The 22,035-nt window shown below is 44.7% G+C and overlaps 1 protein-coding gene across 1 annotated transcript; it reads right to left on the bottom strand.

The window, feature by feature from the left end:
• Positions 1-174: 174 nt before the first annotated feature.
• Positions 175-21,872, bottom strand: Pdia3 (protein disulfide isomerase family A member 3). The gene is made up of 13 exons (XM_006994039.4): positions 21,433-21,872; positions 15,921-15,999; positions 13,483-13,600; positions 10,724-10,831; positions 8,235-8,364; positions 6,761-6,877; positions 6,547-6,672; positions 5,274-5,456; positions 4,847-4,955; positions 3,710-3,838; positions 1,780-1,859; positions 1,347-1,404; positions 175-572 (listed from the first exon to the last, which is right to left on the bottom strand). The coding sequence occupies exons 1-13, from the start codon at positions 21,597-21,599 to the stop codon at positions 459-461; spliced, it is 1,518 nt and encodes a 505-aa protein (XP_006994101.1). The 5' UTR covers positions 21,600-21,872; the 3' UTR covers positions 175-458.
• Between the last annotated feature and the right edge of the window lie 163 nt (positions 21,873-22,035).

Genomic DNA, 22,035 nt, shown 5'->3' with positions numbered 1-22,035 from the left:
CTACAGGGATCAGCGTAGCAAGTCCTAAAAATTTTTTTCGAGGTCTCATATAGCTCAAGATGCTAGCCTCAAACTTGCTACAAAGCCAAGGATGACCTTCAACTTTGAAAGTTGTATAGTAAGAGTGTAGGGACCCCGATTCTCTCTTCCATGAAGGGAAAAAAAACGACAGTATAAAGGGGGCACATTTATTGTCACTGTTCCAAATGTACAAAAAAAATTAGAAAATAACCCCCAACTCAATTCCCCCCACCCCCATAACATTCTTCCCAACACAAATAATTTTCTCCCCAAACCACAAACATAAACTGGTCCTGGTGTTTTCATCAACAGTGCAGCTAAGAAACAGTTTAGAGAAAGCTGAACAGGATTCAGAGGATGTCCACTCTGTCCTCTCCGATGGCTCTGCCATCTCTGGTGTAAGAGTCCTTTTACAAAGTGGTGCGTTTGGCTGTTGCTTAGAGGTCCTCTTGTGCCTTCTTCTTCTTCTTGGGTTTTTCTTCTTGAATTATAGGGGGGTTTGTAGCTTCTCGTTGTAGATAGCTAATAAAATCATTTAGTTCACGGCCACCCTGAAAAAAGGAAGGTGATTTTAACTTTTTAAAGAACTCTAGTAAAAGGCCAGTCAGGTGGCTTATTGGGAATTTGACCCCCAGATCCCAAACGGTAATTGGCGAGAACTCCCCAAAACTGCCCTCTAACTTTCACACACATATCTACTACCACAAATAAAATGTAAATAAATAGGCCAATAAAAGAACTAGGTATTGTCGGGCGGCAGTGGCGCCCTCCTTTAATCCCAGCGCTTGGGAAGGAGAGCCAGGAGGATTTCTGTGAATCCAAGGCCATCCTGGTCTACAGAGAGAGCTCCAGGACAGGCACCAAGAACTACACAGAAAAACCCTATCTCAAAAAACAAAAACAAAACAAAACACCTAGGTATTGGCTGGATGGTGGTGGCACATGCCTTTATTCCCAGCACTTGGGAGGCAGAAGCAGGTGCATCTCTGTGAGTTCAAGGCCAGCCTGGTCTACAGAGTGAGTTCCAGGATAGCCAGGGATACACAAAGAAACTGTGTCTAAAAAAAAAAAAAAAAAAAAAAAAAAAACAAACAACTAGGTATCATGGCTGGAGAGATCTTAATGATTAAGAGCACTGGCTACTCTTCCAGAGGACGTAGGTTCAATCCCCACCACCTACACCTACGCGGCAGCTTACAACTGTCTGTAACTCCAGTTCCAGGATATCAGACACCCTCAGAAGTAAAACACCAATGCACATAAAAAGAAATAAATCATTTTAAAAAAAGTGTGTGTGTTTTGGGGAAATGGGACAATGCACTTACTTCATACTTCTTTGGAGTTAGCTTCTTGTTGGCTGGTGAGAAGTAGATGGTAGGAAAACTAGGAAAAAGAAAAAATGTCACCAATTTCAGGTCTCAGAGCAATCCTATCGTCTACCTGCCCAGGAGTGTTCTGAGAATCCCCTTTCTTTGAGGTTTCTAATCTGATCAGGTATTACTCTCCATGAGTACCTAAATTATACTTTTTATGTCTCTAAATTAAATTACAAGAGATCACAAGATTTCTGGGAGTCATGTTGGAGTTTTCAGAGATCTAAGAAATTCATCTCCCCCAAACTACAGTCAGCATGGAAATGGTTTATGGTAACTACTCAGGTGGCTGAGGCTAGGTTAGTCTGAATTCAGGAGTTTGAGGCCAGCCTAGGCAACAAAGTAAATTCCATCTCTAAACAAAAACTCCTTTTCATCAACTTACCCTTTGACTTCATATGGAGAAGGCACATCGTTGGCTGTGGCATCCATCTTGGCTATAACAATATTTGGGTCTTTGCTGAGCTGTTAATAAAAAGGTTACACATTTTTTAAAAAAAGTCAACAATCAAGACCTTAATCTGTAATCCCAGCTAGCCCAAGTCACAGTCAGAACGTCATTCAAAATACTTGCTACAAGCCTGGGCCTAGTGGCTCATGCCTATAATCCTAGTACTTGCGAGGCAAAAGCAGACAGATCTCCGAGTTTGAAGCAAGCCTGGTAAAGCTTTCAGAAACAGGTACTGATTTATGACTTAGACAACGGTAGCCTTTTACCTTTATAAGTTTTATTTCAAGATTTTGCTTAATGGAGAACAACACAGACTTAGCTCCTAATTTCCTGTTTCTCTTATGAATTGGTCCTTATAGAAGACTATATGTAAGGCCAGGCCTAGTCCTTCCATGTGAGAGGCTGAGCACATGCTCAGGCTGTTCTTGGACTATACAACAAGACCCTGTCTCAAAACAAACACTAAGACTACATATAGCCACATTTAAATTTACCTGGCTTGGACTGCATTACAAGAGAAAAACACCATGCTTTTTAAAATGAAGGACTGCTGCAAGCCACAGGAAAATATAATGGAATTCAGCCACTACCACAAAAGCCATGGTTTAAGAAGTCTTGGTGATATTTTAGCTTTTGTATATATAGATATTAGCTAGTTCCTAAAATGATTTTCTTGTGTGCTTCTAAGAACTCCAACAGTGTATTTATCTAAAATATCTATCAAGCATCCAAGCCCAAATAAAACAACACGTGTCCCATAGGTCAGGTGGTTAGCTTTATTGTGCAATTTAGGGTGAGACCCCCCTTTCTTACAGCTTTACTAATAGACTCCTAATTTCTTACCTAACCACTTCTAGGAATGTAGATTGAGCACATAAATTCCCTTCTTGATATACTAACCAATCATTAGCTCTCTATTGACCTCCTCCTTTATCACCCTCCTTTTGGGTTATAAAAGAAAGCCTGGGGGTCACTGCCTGAGGAAAATTCTTACCCGCCTTTATGACTCCATAAGAATTCAAGCCTGGTGATCTTGTTCTTCGAGAGGATTGCTATTGCTTGGGTTTATAACTGGATTCGTGAGAGACTTAAAGAGAACTGAGAGAATGAGACGGAGAGGAGGAGAGAGAGAGGAAAAGAGAATGGAAGAACTAGATGGGTAAGAACTGGAGAGGAACGCACTAGATGGGAAGAAATAGATTGAAGGGCTAAAAGAGAGGACTAGAGGAACGAGATGGAAGATGAGGAAGAGCCAGATGAGGAAGAACAAGATGAGAGGGATGAGATGGGAGAGGAGCTGATATGGGAAAGAACTAGATGGATGAGAACCTAGATGGGGCAGAACTAAGATGAAGGAGTTAAGATAGAACTTAGAGACAGCAGATAAATGCAGACGGAAATCAGGCAAGAAAGGAGCTAGGCACGAGAGCAGAATAGAAACTGTGTAGAGTGAGAACTAGCTCAAAAGAATAAAGTGTATGGACTAAGGAGTTTCGTGCATATATTCATTTCCTATCATCAAAGATTAATTATCAGCTGGTTGTACATTCTTCCTGTACCCTGGGAGGGGACTATCGAGGGGCCGGACCCTCCCCCAGTCCCCAATAAAGGACTATACGAATTTAGAAGTCATCACCAAAATTCAGATGACCCCAGACATTTGTAACCATGATGTAGAATGAGCCTGGTTTGTGTTAAGTTGGCTATCTGTGAAATTCTCTAGAGGCTAAGGGGCAGTCAAGAGCAAACGTATAAACAATAGTTGGGGGAAAAATAACCAGTATTTAGGAATTAATTAAGTCTATGCTTAAAACATATATAAACTTCCAGCTCAATTTTATATTCATAGAGAGTTCAGACTTACTTTCTCTCCCAGTTCTTTATATTTGGGTTCCAGATTCTTACAGTGACCACACCAAGGGGCATAAAATTCAATCAGCACATCCTTATCTTCATTATTCACTATGTCATCAAAATTTTCTGCTACCACAACCTAGAAAACAGAAGATTCTCTAGTCATAAGAAAGCTGAAAAATAAAGCCTCAAGCTAACTCACCTCAACTCGTATCACACCATTTACACACTCATAATCATGTTGTTTTCCCCATTCGCCAGCTTTTCCTCACATCTATCCCTGTCAAACTATGTTTAGGAAGTAAGTCACAGGAAATAAAAAAACAAATGCTACCGAGTGATTTTATTTCTTTCAAAAATTTTGCCGGGCGGTGGTGGTACACGTATTTTAAATCCCAGCACTCGGGAGGCAGAGCCAGGCGGACCTCTGTGAGTTCGAGGCCAGCCTGGTCTACAGAGTGAGATCCAGGACAGGCACCAAAACTACAGAGAGAAACCCTGCGTGTGTGTGTGTGTGTGTGTGTGTGTGTGTGTGTGTGTGTGTGTGTGTGTGTGTGTGTGTGTGTGTGTGTGTGTGCGCGTGCGCGCGCGCGCGCACACGCAAAAAACAAAACAAACAAAAACAACTTTACTCACGGGGCTAGAGAGAAGGCTCAGTGGTTGAAAGCATTGCCTGCTCTTCCAAAGGACCTGGGTTCAATTCCCAGCACTGACTTGGCAGCTCACAACTGTCTCTAACTCCAGTTCCAAGGAATCAGAGACCCTTTATAGATATACATGTAGACAAAACACCAATGCACATAAAATAAAAATAAAAAACCCACAAAAACCTTTACTCATTGTGTGTATATATGCATGGATATTGACTTTATAGAGTTTATTCTCCTCTCTCTTTCCACTGTTATGTGGGAACAAGTCTTCAGGCTTTTGCAGCAAAGTGCTTTCCCCACGGAGCCAACTCTTGGACCCATAATGGTTTTCTTAGCTGGGGATGTAGCTCAGTGGTAGAATACTTGTTTAATATGGGTTTGGGTCCCAGCATTAAAAACAAACAAAGAAATGTCAATAAGGTATTTGTCCAGGCCTATCAACCTAAGATTTAGGAAGAGACCCCTGCAGATAGGTGGTGAGACCTCAAGCAACACACCTTGACAGGCCCATCGTTGGTCTCTGGGATAGGTTCAGACTTCAGGTATCTCTTCAGGTTGCCATCAAAGTAATCCTGCAGGAACCGCTCCAGAGCCTTGCCATCCCGCCTGCAAAAGCGAAGATAGACTCTCACTGGAATTCATGATGCTTCTCTCCTGCTTCCACCTCCCAAATGCATGGGAGCACACCACCATGCCCAGCTCCACCCACTGCTTCTAATCAAGTGCAAGTATGTAAGAATTCCAAGCTGACACTCTTTTGTTAGTCCGCAGAAATCAGGCTTCATAGTACCTAAGCTGAGAAAAAATGATAATCACAGGCCTTGCCTAGAGACTTTTCTCTAACTCCATGTCACTCTTTCTAAATCCCCAGTGTTTAATGATTCTCAGAGTCAAATCCTGAACCTATGCCAAGTAATAACTTACGAGAACTCCTCCTGCATGACAAACTTCTCTCCTTTAGCAGTTCTGATAGCCACAACAGGAACCTCTCCAGTGGTGCTTTCCAAGCCAAAATCAGACAGTTCATGGCTAAAAGTTTTTCGGCTAGCTACGGCAAAGTTGAGTTTGTGTCCAGCATCAAGGAATTTCTTTGCCACCATCATCACCCTGTGAGGAATAAGAGAAATATTTGTCCCGTGACCGTAACAGCGCGGTGAAGCTTTTTTTTTTTTTTTTTTAGGTTAAGAGACAGGTCTCTTTATGTAGTCCTGGCTGTCCTAGACATGTAGAGCAGGCTAGCCTCAAACTCACACAGTGCTAGGATTAAAGGCATACATCACCACACGCCAGGCTAAGTGTTTGAAACTAAGAAGCAGGAAGCAAAAAAAGCAAAGAGTTCTATGATCCATTCAGCCTCCTGGAATTAGCTTGAGTCTGTAACATCACGCACTGATTATATTACAATTTTGTGGCTTAGTGATCGCTCTTAGGTGGTCGTGGTACCTAACCCATCTGATAGGAATTTTCCTATACTATTAGATGTAAAATCTATTGCATGCATTAAAAAAACTGACTTGAAAAGAAGGTTTATAAGGTTAAAATGCACCCAGAGAATTCATAAAGAAGTGGGCAAAATGTCTGAAGTGTGCTGTACATCAGGCTTACACCTTTCACTACATAGCCTGAAGTCAATGTAGTACGGCAAAGAACACAGACCTCATGTCCAAGAGATTCTGTAAATAGTGTTTGTTCGTTGTCCTTATGGCTTTAAATGCAGTGTTTGGAACTATGAGGCCCCCCTTTTCCTTTAAGGACAGAATCGCAGGACAAATTCAGTATGTCAGTGTGTAGCATGGCTGACTTTAAACTTCTGACTCTCCATCTCTTCCTCCTAAATGCTTGGACTCCAGCCCTGTACCACCACACCCAGTCCTGTGCTGCTGTTTTCTTTTTGAAGTGTGGTGCCAGGGCGGTGAGATGGCTCAGCCTGATACCTGAGTCTGATTCCCAGGACTCACATGGCAGGAGAACGTAACAGTAGGCAAGGTGTCTTTTGGTCTATACACATGTAACAGGCACAGGTACACATGCATGCACACGGTGCTGAGAACCAAACCTAGGGCAACCACTGTACCAAATAAGCCACATCACCTTTCCATTCTCATCTAATCTTACATCCCAGGGTAACAAGGTAATTAGAACTGTTCAAATAACAGGTAAACATGTCTCCACAAAGGGAAACCATGGTTTCCATTACCTGTTTCTCCAATAGTTGGAACCTTTAGCGTTCTTTTCATAGTCCACATCATAGTAGGCTGTAAGTAAGTCCTTGCCCTGTATCAAATCTTTATTGTCTTCTGTCATATGAGGACAGATGCCAAAACTGAAATGAAATAATCCATTAGCTTTGTCATTTTCTAGCCATAATATGGAATTATCAAAGCACTAACAACAAGGAAAGAGGTACTCACATGCTTTCCTGGATGAACTTTTTAATCTTGCCACTGGTCATTTTTTGTTCAGTATATGCCACAGTTTTGTCTTCAAACTTGTTAGTAAGATGTAAAGGACGAAATAAAGTGATCCCCCTTTAAAAAAAAAGTGTCTTAGCATCAGATAGCAGAATTGTCTCTCATATTTCATTTAAAGCTCAGACACCCTTAATCCCAGCAATCAGAAAACAGAGACAGGTGGATCTCTGTGAGTTTGTGGCCTGCCTGGTCTACAGAGAGAACTCCAGGACAGTCAGGACTACACAGAGAAACCCTGGCTCAAAAAACCAAATTAAAAACAAAACAGGCTGGGTGGCGGCGGCGGCGGCGGCGGCGGCGGCGGCGGCGGCGGCGGCGGCGGCGGCGGCGGCACACACCTTTAATCCCAGCCCTTGGGAGGCAGAGTCAGGCGGATCTCTGTGAGTTAGAGGCCAGCCTGGCCTACAGAGCGATATCTAGGACAGCCTCCAAAGCTACACAGAGAAACTCTGTTTCGAAAAACAAAACAAAACAGGTGTACACCAACATGCTCAGGATTTTATGTGGGTGCGTGGCAAGCATTGTACTGATGAGCTCTCTCCTGAGCTCTTATCTAGAATAATTCTCAACCCAACTGGCATATTCTACCAGGGAAACCTCATCTACCAAGAATCACCTCCTCACTGGGAATGGTCCAGACAAGACTGCTGCAAGTTCAAATCCAGCTTCATCTACACAGCAAGATTCTTTCTCAAGAAAAGGTCAGCGAGCAGTGGTGGTACACATCTTTAATCCCAGAACTCAGGAGGCAGAGGCAGGGGAATCTGTGAGTTCGAGGCCAGCCTCGTCTACAAAGAGAAACCCTGCTGGGGGCGGGGGTGGGGGAAGGTGAACCACCTCCTTCTATGAAGCCTTTTCTTGTGACATGTCCATGTGGGTTCCCACAGAAGCCAGAACATCTGTCAGAACCCTGAACTAGTTACAGGTAGTTATAAACTGCCTGAGATGGTGCTTAGAACTAAACTCTGATCCTCTGCAAGAAGAGTACCAGCTTTTAACCATGAACCATCTCTCAAACCTATACAGCCTTTTCTTTTCTTTGGCTTTTCAAACCAGGGTTTCTGTATGTAGCTCTGGCTGTCCTCTGCCTCCCGGGTGCTGAGATTAAAGGCGTGGGCCACCACAGCCTGGACCTATAGCTTTTTCTAATATTCCCCAGCCCATGAAAAGGGAAAAACCTCCTCCCTTTTATAAATTTCTATAGCAGATGTGCAATACAGCACTTCCATTTCTCTATATATATTTGCTTATATACCGTCTCCTTCTATCGATGCCCTTCACAGGCAACAGGCTTCTAGACTGAGCTTACTTAATGCCCGGAAGGGCTCATGAACATTTCTGGAAACAAACACAAACTAAGTCACACCAAGCTCACAGTAAGAGATAAATAAGGGCATGCAACTCAGTCACTTACTCTCCGTTATCATCGTACTCCTTCACCAGAGACTCAAGGTTGGTGTGTGCAAATCGGTAGTTATCTCTCAAGTTGCTGGCCGCTTTTAGGAACTCGGAGTGCCCATCACTGAATAAATCCCTGAAAAAACCTGCACAAGAAATGTCAAACACAAGGAATTACATTATTCCTCTAGGTTTCAAAGCCTTCAGTCTATTACAGTTAAACAAAGGTACTTCAGGTTAAGACCAGGCTGCTTCAGACATCTGACACAACACTTACACTAAGACTTCTTCCTCCACCCTCTAGAAAAAGGAAGGGAGAGGATTTGGTAGAACTGAAGTCTTCCTTCGCCTTCTCCAGAACAGATCTGGGCAAACTTCCTCACTTCTTAAGAACTACTTCAGGTATTAGATTAAAACAATGGGGGCCAGGATGTCAGCTCAGTGGTTAAAAGCACCAGCCGTTCTTCCACAGGACCTGGGTTCAGTTCCCAGCACCTATATGATGGCTCAACAACCATCTGTAACTCTAGTCCAGAGAATGTAACTCCTTCTGATGTCTTTGGGATGTAGGCACATGTGGTGCATGCGCAAACATGGCAGCAAAGTACTCAAACACATGAAACAGACCAGTAAAAAGGCTCCTTCCTTATGGGTAATTATTGAGGGAAAAAGGAAAGTTATTTCTATTGGTGTGAGTGAGTGACCGGTCTGGTGCAGGAACTCCAGGAGGCCAGATGGACATCAGTACCCTGAAGCTGGTTACAGGCATCTGTTAGCCACCTAGTGTGTGTGTGTGTGCTGGGAACAGAACTCTAAACAAGCAGCAAGTCCTCTTAACCACCAAGCCATTTTCTAGCACACATTCTGTGTAAATTAGAATTAACTAAATCCAGGTAAGTCAAATTTAAATGGTAAAATATCTGCTACTACAGAAACTGAGTTTTATTTTATTGTTTAGGAGATTAACAAATGTAAACACCAGTTACACGCTTAAATTTAAGTGGTTGGTGTGTGTGTGTGTTTTGTTTTTTTTTTTGGGGGGGGGGGCAAGGTCTGTTTTCACTGTTTACCTCTGGTTGGCCTAGAACAAGAGATCTGCCTGTCTCCACCTCCTGGAAGCTGGGATTAAAGCCGTATGCCACCATACCCCACTAAATTTAGTTTTTAATCAAATGTGTTATGTACCACATCTAAAAATAAAATAAGGAGCTAAAGTGTATAATTCAGCGGTAGAACAATTGTCTAGCACATTTGAGACCAAGGTTTTTCTCAAGCCAGCTTCTCTGTGTAACAGCCCTGGCTGTCCTGGAACTCACTCTGTAGGCCAAGTTGGCCTCAAACTCGGAGATTCCCCAGCCTCTGACTCCTGAGTGCTACCATGTCCGCCAGGGCCAAGATTTTAACTTCAGTGTGGTACGCATATACACCATACACACCCACAACATTTCTTTCAGTTGGGTGTGTGTGTTGGTAAGCCTGACACCTCCTTTCTCTCTGGCAGAATTCTGCCCACACGAAAATCTCTCCTTGCTGCATGCATTTCTTCCATGACATGCAGCCAAGAAGAGAGACCTACATCAGAATTCAAAAATTTTTGTGCCATTGTCTTTTTTTAACATCCTCAACTATAAGACAAATCGCTCTCCTTTGCATGACCCAGCCTCAGGTATTTATAGCTGCTGTGGATGATTGATTGATAAATAAAACACTGATTGGCCAGTAGCCAGGCAGGAAATATAGTGAGGCTAGCAGAGAGGAGAATTGAGAGAACAGGAAGGTGGAGAGGAAGAGACGCCAGCCTGCCGTCCAGGGAACATCATGTAGAGGCAGCAGGTAAAGCCACGGAACACGTGGCAACATATAGATGAACAGAAATGGGCTGAGTATAAGAGTAAGAGCTAGACAATGGTAGGCCTGAGCTAATGGCCGAGCATTTAAATAATATAAGCGTCTGTATGTTTATTTTATAAGTGGGCTGTGGGGGCTTGGCGGGACCCGGAGAGAAGGTCTCCAGCTACATATAGCAACAGAAACTTGATCGATAATCACAAAGATACCTATAAAAATTGAAAATAGAGATGGATATTGACTATATCCCCTTGCCTTAAACCTTATTTTCAGTTTAACTATCCTGCTAAAGACTTAGCTCTCTGAGTTACAGAAGGGACAGAGCTAGGAATATACCGCCCATGGCAGAGCACTTGCTAGGCAGGGGTGAGGAGGCAAGTTAACTTTCCAGCACTGTGGAGGGGGTGGGGGTGGGAGGTAAACCAGCCACACTCCTATTCTGGTCTCCTACCTGAATTTAAACCTTTACACCTCTAAGAAAACAAACCCACACAGGACCCCGGTCTCCTTCCCTGTTAGTTTCTGACTCAGCTTTGTCATTACCTTTTCACTGCTTCAGGCTTGCCCTAAGCTGCTTTAACTCTGTCGTTTTCCCAAACACGGAGTTTTTTAAAAATCCAATCAGTTTTGTAGCATAACCAAACACCTGCTACTTACCCACCACTGAAGCATCTTTATCACTAATGAACTTCTTAAATTCTTCCTCAGACCGGAGAGGAACGGAAGCTGGTCCTGCTTGCTTCTTCAAGTGGCTGACAATTCCATCTTAGAAGACAACAATCACATGGACACATCATTGTTGAGAAGGATCAGGATGATTCAAAATTCAAAAGGACAAAACAATGCATGTTTTCAATGAAGTTTTCTTCCCACTCCTGTCCCTAAACCTAAATTTCTTTTCCACATACAAAAGTTCAGCTTTAGTTTGTGTATCCTTCTACATGATTTTAGCCCAAAAGGCCAAGAAGCAATTGGTATATCCCTCTAAAACACAAACACAGGAAATTACATTCTTTTATCTCCAAGATGGCAATATATTGTTTTGTCTTTTTGGGGGAGCAGAGTGGGGTGGGAAGGTATCCTAAACTCACAGATGTCTGCCTGCCTTTCGCTACGGTAAAACCACACCCAGCTCTTTGCTTTTAGACAGGCCCCTCAGCCTCAGTTGTGGAGCAGAGGCTGCTTTGACCTCCTGCCTCCTCCTCCTCCCAACCCTTCCAAGTGCTAGGATTACAAGGATGTATCACTATGCCAGTCTCAAGTAGTTCTGATTAGCTAACACAGTATATAGAAAATAACTCATGCCGAACTCATAATGAGCTGTGCTACCTCTACCGTCCAATTTAAAAAAGGAATCTTTACATATGATGGCACCTGTGTGACGTCAGAGGGAACCTTGTAGAACCTGGTTCTTTCCCTCTACCATGTGGCTTCTGGGGATGGTTATGGTTGGCAGGAGGTGCACACTGAGCCATCCTGACAGCCCTTCAATTGTCTGCTATAGCTGCAGAGTATTCTTTTAATTTACATACTGTGATTTATTTAACCCATGACAACTGACATTTATTTCTAATCTTTTGAGAAAGCAAAAGATTCCATGATAAACAACCTTATCTGCAGGTGAATTTGCATAATATATCTGTAGGGTAAATTTCTAGAAATCCAGTCAAAGAATATAGGAATTTATACTTGTTAAGAGATTTACCATTTTTCTTTCTTCTTCCTTTTTTTGGGGGTTGGGGGTGTGTGTTTCAAGACAGGGTTTCTCTGTGTATCCCTGGCTATCCTGGAACTTCTGTAGATCAGGCTGGCCTCAAACTCACAGAGATCCACCTGCTTCTGCCTCCCAAGTCCTGAGATTAAAGGTGTGAACCACCACCGCCTGGCTTATCTATTGGTTTTTTTTTTTTTTTTTTAGCCTCTTTTTTGACTACCAATTAAACTCCAAATAGACAGGGACTTTATAATGCCTATCTCATAAAAAGTTCAGGAACATCTATTCTGTAAATAAATGAATTTTCCATTCATATAGTGGCTCAGTGGTGCAGTTCTTGTGAGGCCCTCAACAAAACCATCCCTGCCCATATGCCCATAATTTTTAGATTGTATGGTTACTAGCAGCTTTTTTTTGTTTTGTTTTTGAGACAGGGTCCTATGTAGCTAAGGTTGTCCCTAAACTCACTATGTAGCTGAGGATGACCTGAACTTTTATTATTTTGTTTTTGTTTTGTTTTTTTCCTGAGACAGTCTTCTCACAACAATGACCAGGCTGGCCTAAAGCTCGAGAAATCTGCCTGCTTCTGCCTCCTGTGCACTGGGATTAAAGGTGTGTATCACTACACTCAGTGGTAAGCTCTGCTTTGAATTTCTGGAGGAATCAACACATCTTCCACAGTAGCTCTATTACTTTTCATTTCCATCAACAGTATACCCATGTATACAGTATTCCCATGTCTTTAAATCCTCGTCAATATATGTATGTATGCTGCTGATCCAACCCAAGGCTATCTCAATCATGACAACCAAGTGATTCTCACTGAGCTACCTTCCCCAGCCTCCCCCCCACCTTTTAAATAGTAGTAGTCATTGTAATTAATGAGCACAAGATAGTTTTCTTGGTTATGCTGGGGACTGAAGCCAATTCTTGCACACTAACAGTCGAACATTCTACCACGGTCTACAGCCCACATGAATGTGATGACTGCCTTCACCTTCCATCAACTAGAACACAAACATCAGAAAAGGACCAACATCTGTATCTCTAGAGACTGACAGAGCAGATAAAAGTGATAGCAATTATTAAACAAAAAGCTTAGTTGAACTTATATTTGAAGTTCAAATATTTCTTATATTTATCTTCATAATCAAGTCATTTAGACAGAGAAGCTTTTCATTATCTAACAAAAATTGCTCTAAAATGAGCTATTTTTATGACTGGTAAGTATGCTGAAATCTTTTTTCTTTTGGTTTTTTGAAGACAGGGTTTCTCTGTGTAGCTTTGGAGCCTGTCCTGGAATTTGCTTTGTAGACCAGGCTGGCCTTGAATTCACCTGCCTCTCGAGTGCTGGGATTAAAGGCGTGTGATACCATCACCTGACAACTCAATGAAATCTTAAAACATTAATTCAACTTCCAGAATATAATCCAAGGCAGGAAGATGGCACATGCCTATAATGCCATTACTTGTAAAACTGAGGCACGAGGATTAGAAATTTAAACTTAAGCCACGTGTAAGTGGTACACGACTTTAATCCTAGGACTCGGGAGGCAGAGACAGGCTGATCTCTGCAAATTCAAAGCTATTCTGGTCTATACAGTGAGTTCCAGGACAGCCAGAGCTATATAGTGAAACCCTGTCTTGAAAACACAAACAAGAACTTGAAGCCTAGCCTGGGTTTGTGCAATCCGATCCTTACCGGCAGTCCTAGGCCCATCATAAGCACCTGCTTCTTCCCCATCTCTAAATATTTTAAGGGTTGGGTAGCCGCTGACTCCATACTTATTACAGGTGTTTGTGTTGGCAGTGCAATCCACCTAAGAGTAGACAGAACAAGAGTCATTTTGTTATCTACGTATCTGCTGCAAGATCTTAGTCCCAAAACATTACAACTAGCTATACCCATAGAGGATCAACACTTCTTGGCATACTTACCACAGGTCATTAGACCTTAAAGGTACATTAGTGCTATCTAACTAGATCAGAACTGCCTAAGAGATGCTTCAAAATTTAGATTCCTTGGCCTCACATAAAAATTCTAAAGTTAATATCCATTTAAATCATTTCAATAATGCCCCCCTTCCTTTTTACACAGATGAAACCCAATGCTCTACTACTGAGCTACATTCTCAGTCCCAACAGTGATTTACTTTGGTAACAATCATTACCGAAGGCATGTGCTTAGTAAGCCCACCTTTTCTAGCATAGGGTATAATATCATATCCCCCCCACCCCCACCCCCGCCAGACAGGGTTTCTGTGTAGCTTTAGCGCCTTTCCTGGAACCCACTCTGTAGCCCAGGCTGGCCTTGAACTCACAGAGATCTGCCTGCCTCTGCCTCCCAAGTGCAAATAATCTGTCTATTGTAAATCCATCAATACTTGTTACATAAAAGAAACAATTAGTTTAAAACCACAGAAAACAGATTAACCTTTACAAGATTCTGAGGTTGATCCTTATGTCCTAAGATGGGTAAAATGAGGTTCAGAAAATTAATATACAACTTTATAGTCTTCTAAGTAGCTTCATGCCCCTGGTCACAAGAAATAAAAATTACAATATGACATTTTTTGCTATGGCAAGTTGCTTAACATCAGGATTCAATATAGTTTTAAAAACTTCTAATATATAGCCAGGTGGTGGTGGTGGTACATGCCTTTAATCCCAGGAGGCAGAGGCAGAAGGATCTCTGTTGAGTTCAAGGCCAACTTGGTCTACAGGACAGCCAGGGCAACACAGAGAAACCCATTCTCAAAAAACAAACCTTCCAATATACAAACTACTAATCTGGTTAGTAGAGACATGACCTTTAAACTGGAACACAGTGAGCTTATTCCTTCAGAATACTACAGAATGTCCCAATTTATTAATCATTACTACTTTTGCCTGTTTGTTGGAGACAAGGTCTCAGGTAGCTCAGGCTAGTCTTAAACTTCTAATCCTGTCTGTACCTAGCAAATGCTGACATCACAGGTCACCACTACAACTAGCTGATAAAACCATGAAAACAAATACCAACCTTAAATTTACCACTTGGCCACATACTCAGCAATATCCCATGTCTTTTTTTCTGATCCCATTACTGACTATCATCAGGGTAGATTAGAGAATTCACTATTCCCTCTCACGCTTACAGCTATACCTTTGTCTTTGTCTGCCCTTAGTTCTTATTTACCATGTTCTTATTTTAAAAATTCTTTTAACTTTTATTGATTCTCTGTGGATTTCACATGTGTGTTCTGATCCCCCTCATCTCCCTGTCCCCTTGCATTCGCCCTCTGCCCTTGCAACCTCCCCTGAAAACAAAACAAAATTTAAAAGAAAAACCAAAAATAAAACCAAACAAACCAACAAAAAAAGAATCTGTGGTGTGAATGTGGGTAAGCTGGATCTGAGGACCTGAGAACAGGAGAACTGGCCTGGCTCCTTGCTGCAGGCTGCACTGGGTGATCCAGCTAGGGCAGTGCTGGAGAGCTTGCCCAGGTAGTGACCATGAAAGAAAGCTGGCGGGCTGACCAATCCAGCTACCACCCAGGCCCAGAACCAGGGCTAGAGTTGGCCCACTCCAACATCCATCTTGTCTATGAAGGCTGGAGCATGTGACGGGACAAACCTACAGATCCAAACAGCAGGACCTCCACAACACAGGACAACAACAGGAGCCAAAAGGAGCCCCAGTGAGAGTCCATTATCAGTGGTGAAGCAGAAGCCAGGGGGAGGCCTGGAATCAGACCAATGACTCCTGGCAATGAACAGGTCTAAAGGATCAACTGTGACACTCAATGGGCCACATTACAGTTCCATGACAAGATCCCCCCCCCTTTAGTGTTTTATTTTGTTTATGAGTGCTCTGTGTGCATGTGTATGTACCAGGTTCAGAAGAGGGCATCATATCCCCTGGGACTGGAGGTACAAATGGTTGTAAGAGAACTGGGAAATAAACCCATGTCCTTTGTAAGAGAGGCCAAATGCTCTTAACCACTCAGCCACCCAAAATTCACTTGGGCCAGTGAAAAGGCCCAGCATGTAAAGGGGCTTGCTGCCCAAGGACTCACATGGGTAGATGTGCACATGCTTACACACACATGCAATAAAGAGTATTTCATATTCCTTTCTGGTGACTCCATGGATGCTCACCTTTGCTAATGGCACTATTCCTTTTAATCTAGTTGCTGCAGCTTCATACTCAGGGGCAAGTCTCTTGCAATGTCCACACCTATTTACAAAAAAAAAAAAAAAAAAAAGGTCAGATTCTTAGTTTAATACAAACTTACTGATGTTTCTATCTAGGAAGAATCTCAAATCATACTACTATACTACTGTTTTGGTTTTTTTTTTTTTTTTTTTTTTTGAAGACAGGGTATTGTTACACAATCCCTAGGTTGTGACCTTCCTTATACTGATTGTAGGCACGCTATACCAATTATTCAACATCAAGCTGGAACCCAGACCTCTGATTTTTTTGTTTTTTCAAGACAGGGTTTCTCTGTGTAGTTTTGGTACCTGTCCTGGATCTCACTCTGTAGACCAGGCTGGCCTCCAACTCAGAAGATCCGTCTGGCTCTGCCTTTCAAGTACTGGGATTAAAGGTATTCACCATTTCCCAAATTCTGGTGATAATAGACATGTGCCACCTTGCCTGGCTTCTTTCCTCCTGTTTTCTATTTTTGCTGTCTGTAGGGAGGTTACAGAACTCTTCGACCTTCTCAAAGTGATCCCGCTGCAACCCACTGGGCTTTTGAAGAGATAATGTACAGCTGGTGCCAGCCGTGACAAGAATGTACCACACCCCTAAATGCATGGTAAGCACACCTGTGGGACCGTTAGGCCTTCCTGAATAGAAGAGCAGGTGTTTCAGGTAACCCTCTGGGGAAAGTATACCAGCTTATGTTTTGATCAGTTCTCATGGTCAAGTGAGAACTGTAAACTCAGGCCTGCTACCTCCTTAATAGTGCTTTGCTGAAGCTCAGGTTGGATGTCTGCTGCTGTTGTTTTTTAAAGTTCTTCAAGACAAGGCTTCTCCATGTAGCCTTGGCTGTCTTAGAACTCACTCCATAGACCAGGCTGGCCTCGAACTCGCAGACCTACCTGCCTCTGCTTCCCCAGGGCTGGAATTAAAGGCGTGTATCACCTTCTGGCCTTGGTTTTTTTTGTGTGTGTGTGTTTTTTAAGACAGGGTCTCATGCCGGGCGGTGGTGGCGCACGCCTTTAATCCCAGCACTCGGGAGGCAGAGCCAGGCGGATCTCTGTGAGTTCGAGGCCAGCCTGGGCTACCAAGTGAGCTCCAGGAAAGGCGCAAAGCTACGCAGAGAAACCCTGTCTCGAAAAACAAAAAAAAAAAAAAAAAAAAAAAAGACAGGGTCTCACTTTGTAGCTCCAGGCTATCCTGAAACCATACAGCCCAACCAACACAGCCTTAAATAGGCCATGATACTCCTCCTTCAGCTTAGTGTGCCTATGACTGAATCAACATCTTCTGTACTTCATTCTATGTAGCCATCCAGCTGGTTCTGTTCAGTTACATTGGAAGAAGAAAGAAAAGGCACTTGATGCTGATTCATGGTGATTGTCTGTCTGTCTGTCTGTCTGTCTGTCTGTCTGAAGACATGATCTCACTTAGGTAGCCCTGGCTGGCCTGGAACTTGCTACGCAGACCAGGCGGTCCTAGGATGTACAGCAATCTTTCTACCTTTTTCTCTCTTACAAGTGTTGGGATTACATGCATGTAGCACCACACCCCGTTTCCAAGGGTTTAAAAGAATGAATTTTAAAGGATACGATGTGGCTTCAGAGAGGAAAGAGTAGGTACTCAAGGTGAACAGCGGAGTTACTGTACAAGAAGTCTGCAGCTTATGACTCCAGCCAGTAACACATACAGCACGAGAAAGGAGAGGCAGCAGTCGTCTGTAGTCACACAGCAGCAGAGGAGAGAGTCCATCTCATCTGCTCTTTGGGGACAGGGTCTTTGTCTGTAGCCCAGGCAGTTTCAAACTTACAATGCTCACACCTCAGCTTCGGAAAAACTGAGCTAACAGGCATCTAGCAGCTTGCCTATCTCTTGCTGTTGACTTTCTATTGTAGTAACACACCATTAGAGCAAAAGTTAACATCTTTACCTCAACTATCCTAAAAAAGAAAAAAGAAAAAAAACTGTCCATTTTACAAATATATCTAAAAATACCCAGAGAAGGCCAGGTGCGATGGCAGGTGGATCTGAGTTTGAAGCCAGCCTGGTCTACATAGTGAGATCCTGTCTCCAAAGAGAGATAGAACACATTAAAATAAAAAAGTATGCAGGGCCAATGTTGAGAATCCCCAAGAAGCCCAGCACAAAGGCACACGCCTGTAATTCCAGCACCTTTGAAGCTGAGGCAGGAAAGCTACTGAGCTCGAGGCCATCAGCCATACAGCAAGTTCAAGACCAAACTAAGCTTATAAACTCTCTTCCCCTACCTGGAGGAGGGAAGGGAAGAGAGAGGGAGAGGAGATGGGGAGAGGAAGAGAAGGGTGGGGGAGAAGGATGACTCCAAGCTGGGGAAGGAGCTCAGCTGCAGAACGTTTCCTAACCATGGGGAAGGCCTGGAGCTCAGTGTCCAGGACTGGGGTGGAGCAGCACTGCAGCACGGCGACAGGTCAGCAGGTGACAGCACCCACTAACTGCCACCCATGCCCAACACCACCACTCTCTTTGATCCCACAACAGTCTATTAGTAAAAATTTTTTAAGAAACAGTTGGAGAGATGGCTCAGCAGTTAAGAGTACTTGCTGTTCTTGCAGAGGAACTGAGTTCTGTTCCCAGCACCCACAAGGTGACTCACAGCCACGTGTAAGCCCAGTTCCAGTGTACTTGATATCCTCCATTACTACACATAAAAACCCCACAGGCAAATGCCTGAACTCTTGGTCTCTCTCTGCTTTGGCACACCGTTTTTGGGAAGGACTGGGAGGTGTGTCACCGAAGGGGAGAGGGGTCCAGCGTTAAGGCTTCAACACCCCACACTATTCCCGTTTAGCCCTCACCGCCTCCAGGCCGTCCCCGTCTGTGAGCAGAGCTCTCCGCGACAACCCCCGCTGATGGTCACCGACTCCAGTCCTCCATCGCAAACCCCCCTCCCAATAAACCCTTCCTGTAACAAACTGCCTTGGTCGTGGTGTTTTGTCCCAGTGATAGAAAAGGACCCGCGACACAGTGAGTCTGGGAGGAAATCAGCGTACTACAGGCTGAGACAAAGCAACTGCTCTCTACGGCAGCACCGTCCACAAGGCAAACAAATGGACAAGGTGGGTTCTTATTCCTCGGATGAAAAAGACGGCAACTAGCCAGGACTGGAAATCCGGTGCACTTTAAGGGAAATCAAGGTCTGTCCCAGAACCCACTGACTCTTTTACCTGCCCCCGCCAATATTAAAATGGAGAATTCAGTCGGGCGGTGGTGGCGCACGCCTTTAACCCCAGCACTCGGGAGGCAGAGCCAGGAGGATCTCTGTGAGTTCAAGGCCAGCCTGGACTACCAAGTGAGTTCCAGGAAAAGGCGCAAAGCTACACAGAGAAACCTGTCTCGGAAGAAAAAAAAAAAAAAAAAAAAAACACCGGAGAATTCACCTACTCTCGGAGAGGGTGCTTAGCAGCAGACAACTCCAACACACATTTACTCAGTAATCACTTCATGCTGCACTGTGTCAGGTGCAACTATTTTAGCCTCCGATAAAAAGCTGGCTGTTCTTTCCCTATAGAAACCCCAGTCTGGAGGAGGATTAAGAGTTACTTTTTTTTTTTTTTTGGCGGGGGCAAGGCTGTAGTGAAACCTCAATGTTGAAAAGATGACCCTGCTGGCAATGTGGGAGATGACTTTATCTTCTAAGCCTACTGAAAGCAGACACCACAGCAGAAATCCACCCAACTCTTGATGGCCTGTGCATGATGGGATATGTAGTCTTGAGGAAAGCAGGTGCAGCACTTTTTAGGAGAAAGATGAGCCTGAAGCCAGGTGTGGTGGCGTTTTTAGGATAGGGGCAAGAGGATCTGAAGCCCAGCCAGGCTACAGGAAACCCCATCTCAAAAGAAAAAAAAAAAAAGGAGGCTAGAGCAAGAAGATTTTGAGTTCGAGGATCTTGAGTTCGAGGTCAGCCTGGACGATACAGAGGAAATGGTTTAAGAAAAAGAAAAGCCCAGCCTGGGCTACAGAGTGAGAGCCAGAACTACAGAGAGAAACCCTGTCTCGGAGGGGGAGGAAAAGCTTCAATATTAAATATTTATGTAAGTATTTTCCATAATGGCAATTGAACATGGCAAGCACTGAGCCATATCCCAAAGCCTTAACTAAAAACTGCTTTAACCTCATTGTGTAACAGCCCACAATTCTCCAAATGTATGGCCCCTCCAGTCAAAGGAGCCGGACCCAACTGACACCCCCTCAAAGTTAACAGCATGATTACGTAACTATGATAAATTGTTTCTAAGAGAGAACATGAATTCTAGGGATGTATAAATGTCATCTATGTGTTATCAGTACTGACTGTTAGCCACAGAATGCCCCGACACAAAATATCCCACGCTGAAACACAATTTGCTTCCTGTCTCTAGTATATCCTGATTCAGGCCGTCTTCACTACAGGACTTTTGAGTGTGACCCATCTAAGTCAGGCAGATAAGCTTGGAATGTATCGTTCCCACTGGGTCAGAAGCAAAGATAAGTTACAGTGTAATTGTTTTACTGGTACTTTTGAATAGTTCTGAATTAAGGGCCATTGTGCCAGAAGGGCAAAAAAACAAAACAAAAAAACACCACACACCTATTGAACTATTTCTGTGTTATATTAGTTTGCTGTGGTAATAATTTGTAAATTACCCAACCCACCACTCTAAGTGAAAAACCAGAAATGCTATTTGCTCTCCCTTCCCATGCAAGTTCTTATTTGGTCGCCCTCACTCTAAAGAGTCTACGCTTTTGTTAGGTTAAGCCGCCCCTCAAGTGGTATAACTCTCCAACAGTGGTTACTTTCTCATTTGAGTCTTAATTTCTGTAATTATCTAAAGCTGACCATGATGATAGATCCTAGTGAAATTATTCTCGTTCATTTACTCTCTTTTTAATGGAGGCCTCTGCAGCTTAATGTAAAACATTGTATGCCATGCCATGGACAAAATAATGGCCTGTCTCACTCAAGTAAGCACTTACGATCGTTCTGCAGCCACTGAGTGACCTTGGTTAGGAACCGATGGTTCTGAGGTGGGGGACGAGAAGAAATACCTTGGGACCCAGGACCCGTACTCCGCCTCCTCCCGAAGGCTCTAGGATGCCTGCCCGATCTACAGACAAGGGGACGTCTACACTGACTCACCTAGATACTGAAAGATACCGATCGGAGGGGGAGGGGATGGGCAAGTCCTCCCCATAGGAAGTGCAGCAAGCACACGGAGGTAAGGACGTGGCCCTGAGCGGGAACCTGGGCTTTCTCCTTCCCGGATCTGCCCCTGCCCCCACCCCGACTCCGGGCGGAGCGCCTCGGGGCTGCCACCGACGGGCCAGGAGGCGGCCGCAGCCAGGCCCGCCGGGGGAGTGGAGGGCGCCCGCGCTGCGTAGGCCCAACCGCCCCCCGGCGCCCCGCCGGTCCTCCGGCCCCCCGATCCCGCAGGAGAGTGGCCTCACCAGGGGGCGAAGAACTCGACTAGCATGAGGCCCGCGGAGCCCGTGTCGGAGACGCGACTCTCGAAGTTTTCGTCCGTGAGTTCCAGCACGTCGGAGGCGGCGGCGAGGCGGGCCGAGGCGAGCAGCAGCGCCACGCCCGGGAGCAGCGTTAGGCGGCTGAAGCGCATGGCGGCGAGACGCGGCGAGGGGGCGGTCGGAGGGTCGGGACCCGGGCCGGGGGGCTACTGAGAAGGGAGAAGCCGCAACCTGCAGCCGCTGCCTGCGCTCGCGCGTCTGGCCCGGGCGGACCTGCTGCCGAGGTCCCAACCCCCTAGGCCGGCTCGGGGGCCGCAGTGTGGCAGCCGCCGATTGGCTGCATCCCCGCTGCGTCGGGCGGGATGAACCAGCTGGTAACTGCCGATTGGCCGGCGCGCGGGGCCGGGCGGAGCGGACGCGGTGGCGGAGGCCGTGGCGGGGGTCGGCGGGAAGGGAGGCTCTGCGCTGCCGGAGCGGCCCTGGGCTCGCTCGCTCGGCCTGCAGAGGGGGAGTGGAGCGCAGGGCGCCGGCGCGGGAGGCGGAGGGGTGAAGTCAGGGCTGAGTGGGCGGAAGTGCGCTGGGGCTGAA

Source organism: Peromyscus maniculatus, chromosome 4, assembly GCF_049852395.1.
Source record: "Peromyscus maniculatus bairdii isolate BWxNUB_F1_BW_parent chromosome 4, HU_Pman_BW_mat_3.1, whole genome shotgun sequence".
Taxonomy (NCBI): Eukaryota; Metazoa; Chordata; class Mammalia; order Rodentia; family Cricetidae; genus Peromyscus; species Peromyscus maniculatus.
Note: the sequence above shows the minus strand (reverse complement) of the source record. Positions and strands in the feature narration are given on the sequence as shown.

Coding starts and splice junctions, on each gene's coding strand:
- Pdia3 (XM_006994039.4), bottom strand. CDS start 21,599: ATGCGCTTCAGCCGCCTAACGCTGCTCCCGGGCGTGGCGCTGCTGCTC. Junction 6,878..8,234: donor GAGTACGATGATAACGGAGA/GTAAGTGACTGA, acceptor TTTTTTTTAAAG/GGGGATCACTTTATTTCGTC. Junction 1,405..1,779: donor TCTCCATATGAAGTCAAAGG/GTAAGTTGATGA, acceptor TCTTTTTCCTAG/TTTTCCTACCATCTACTTCT.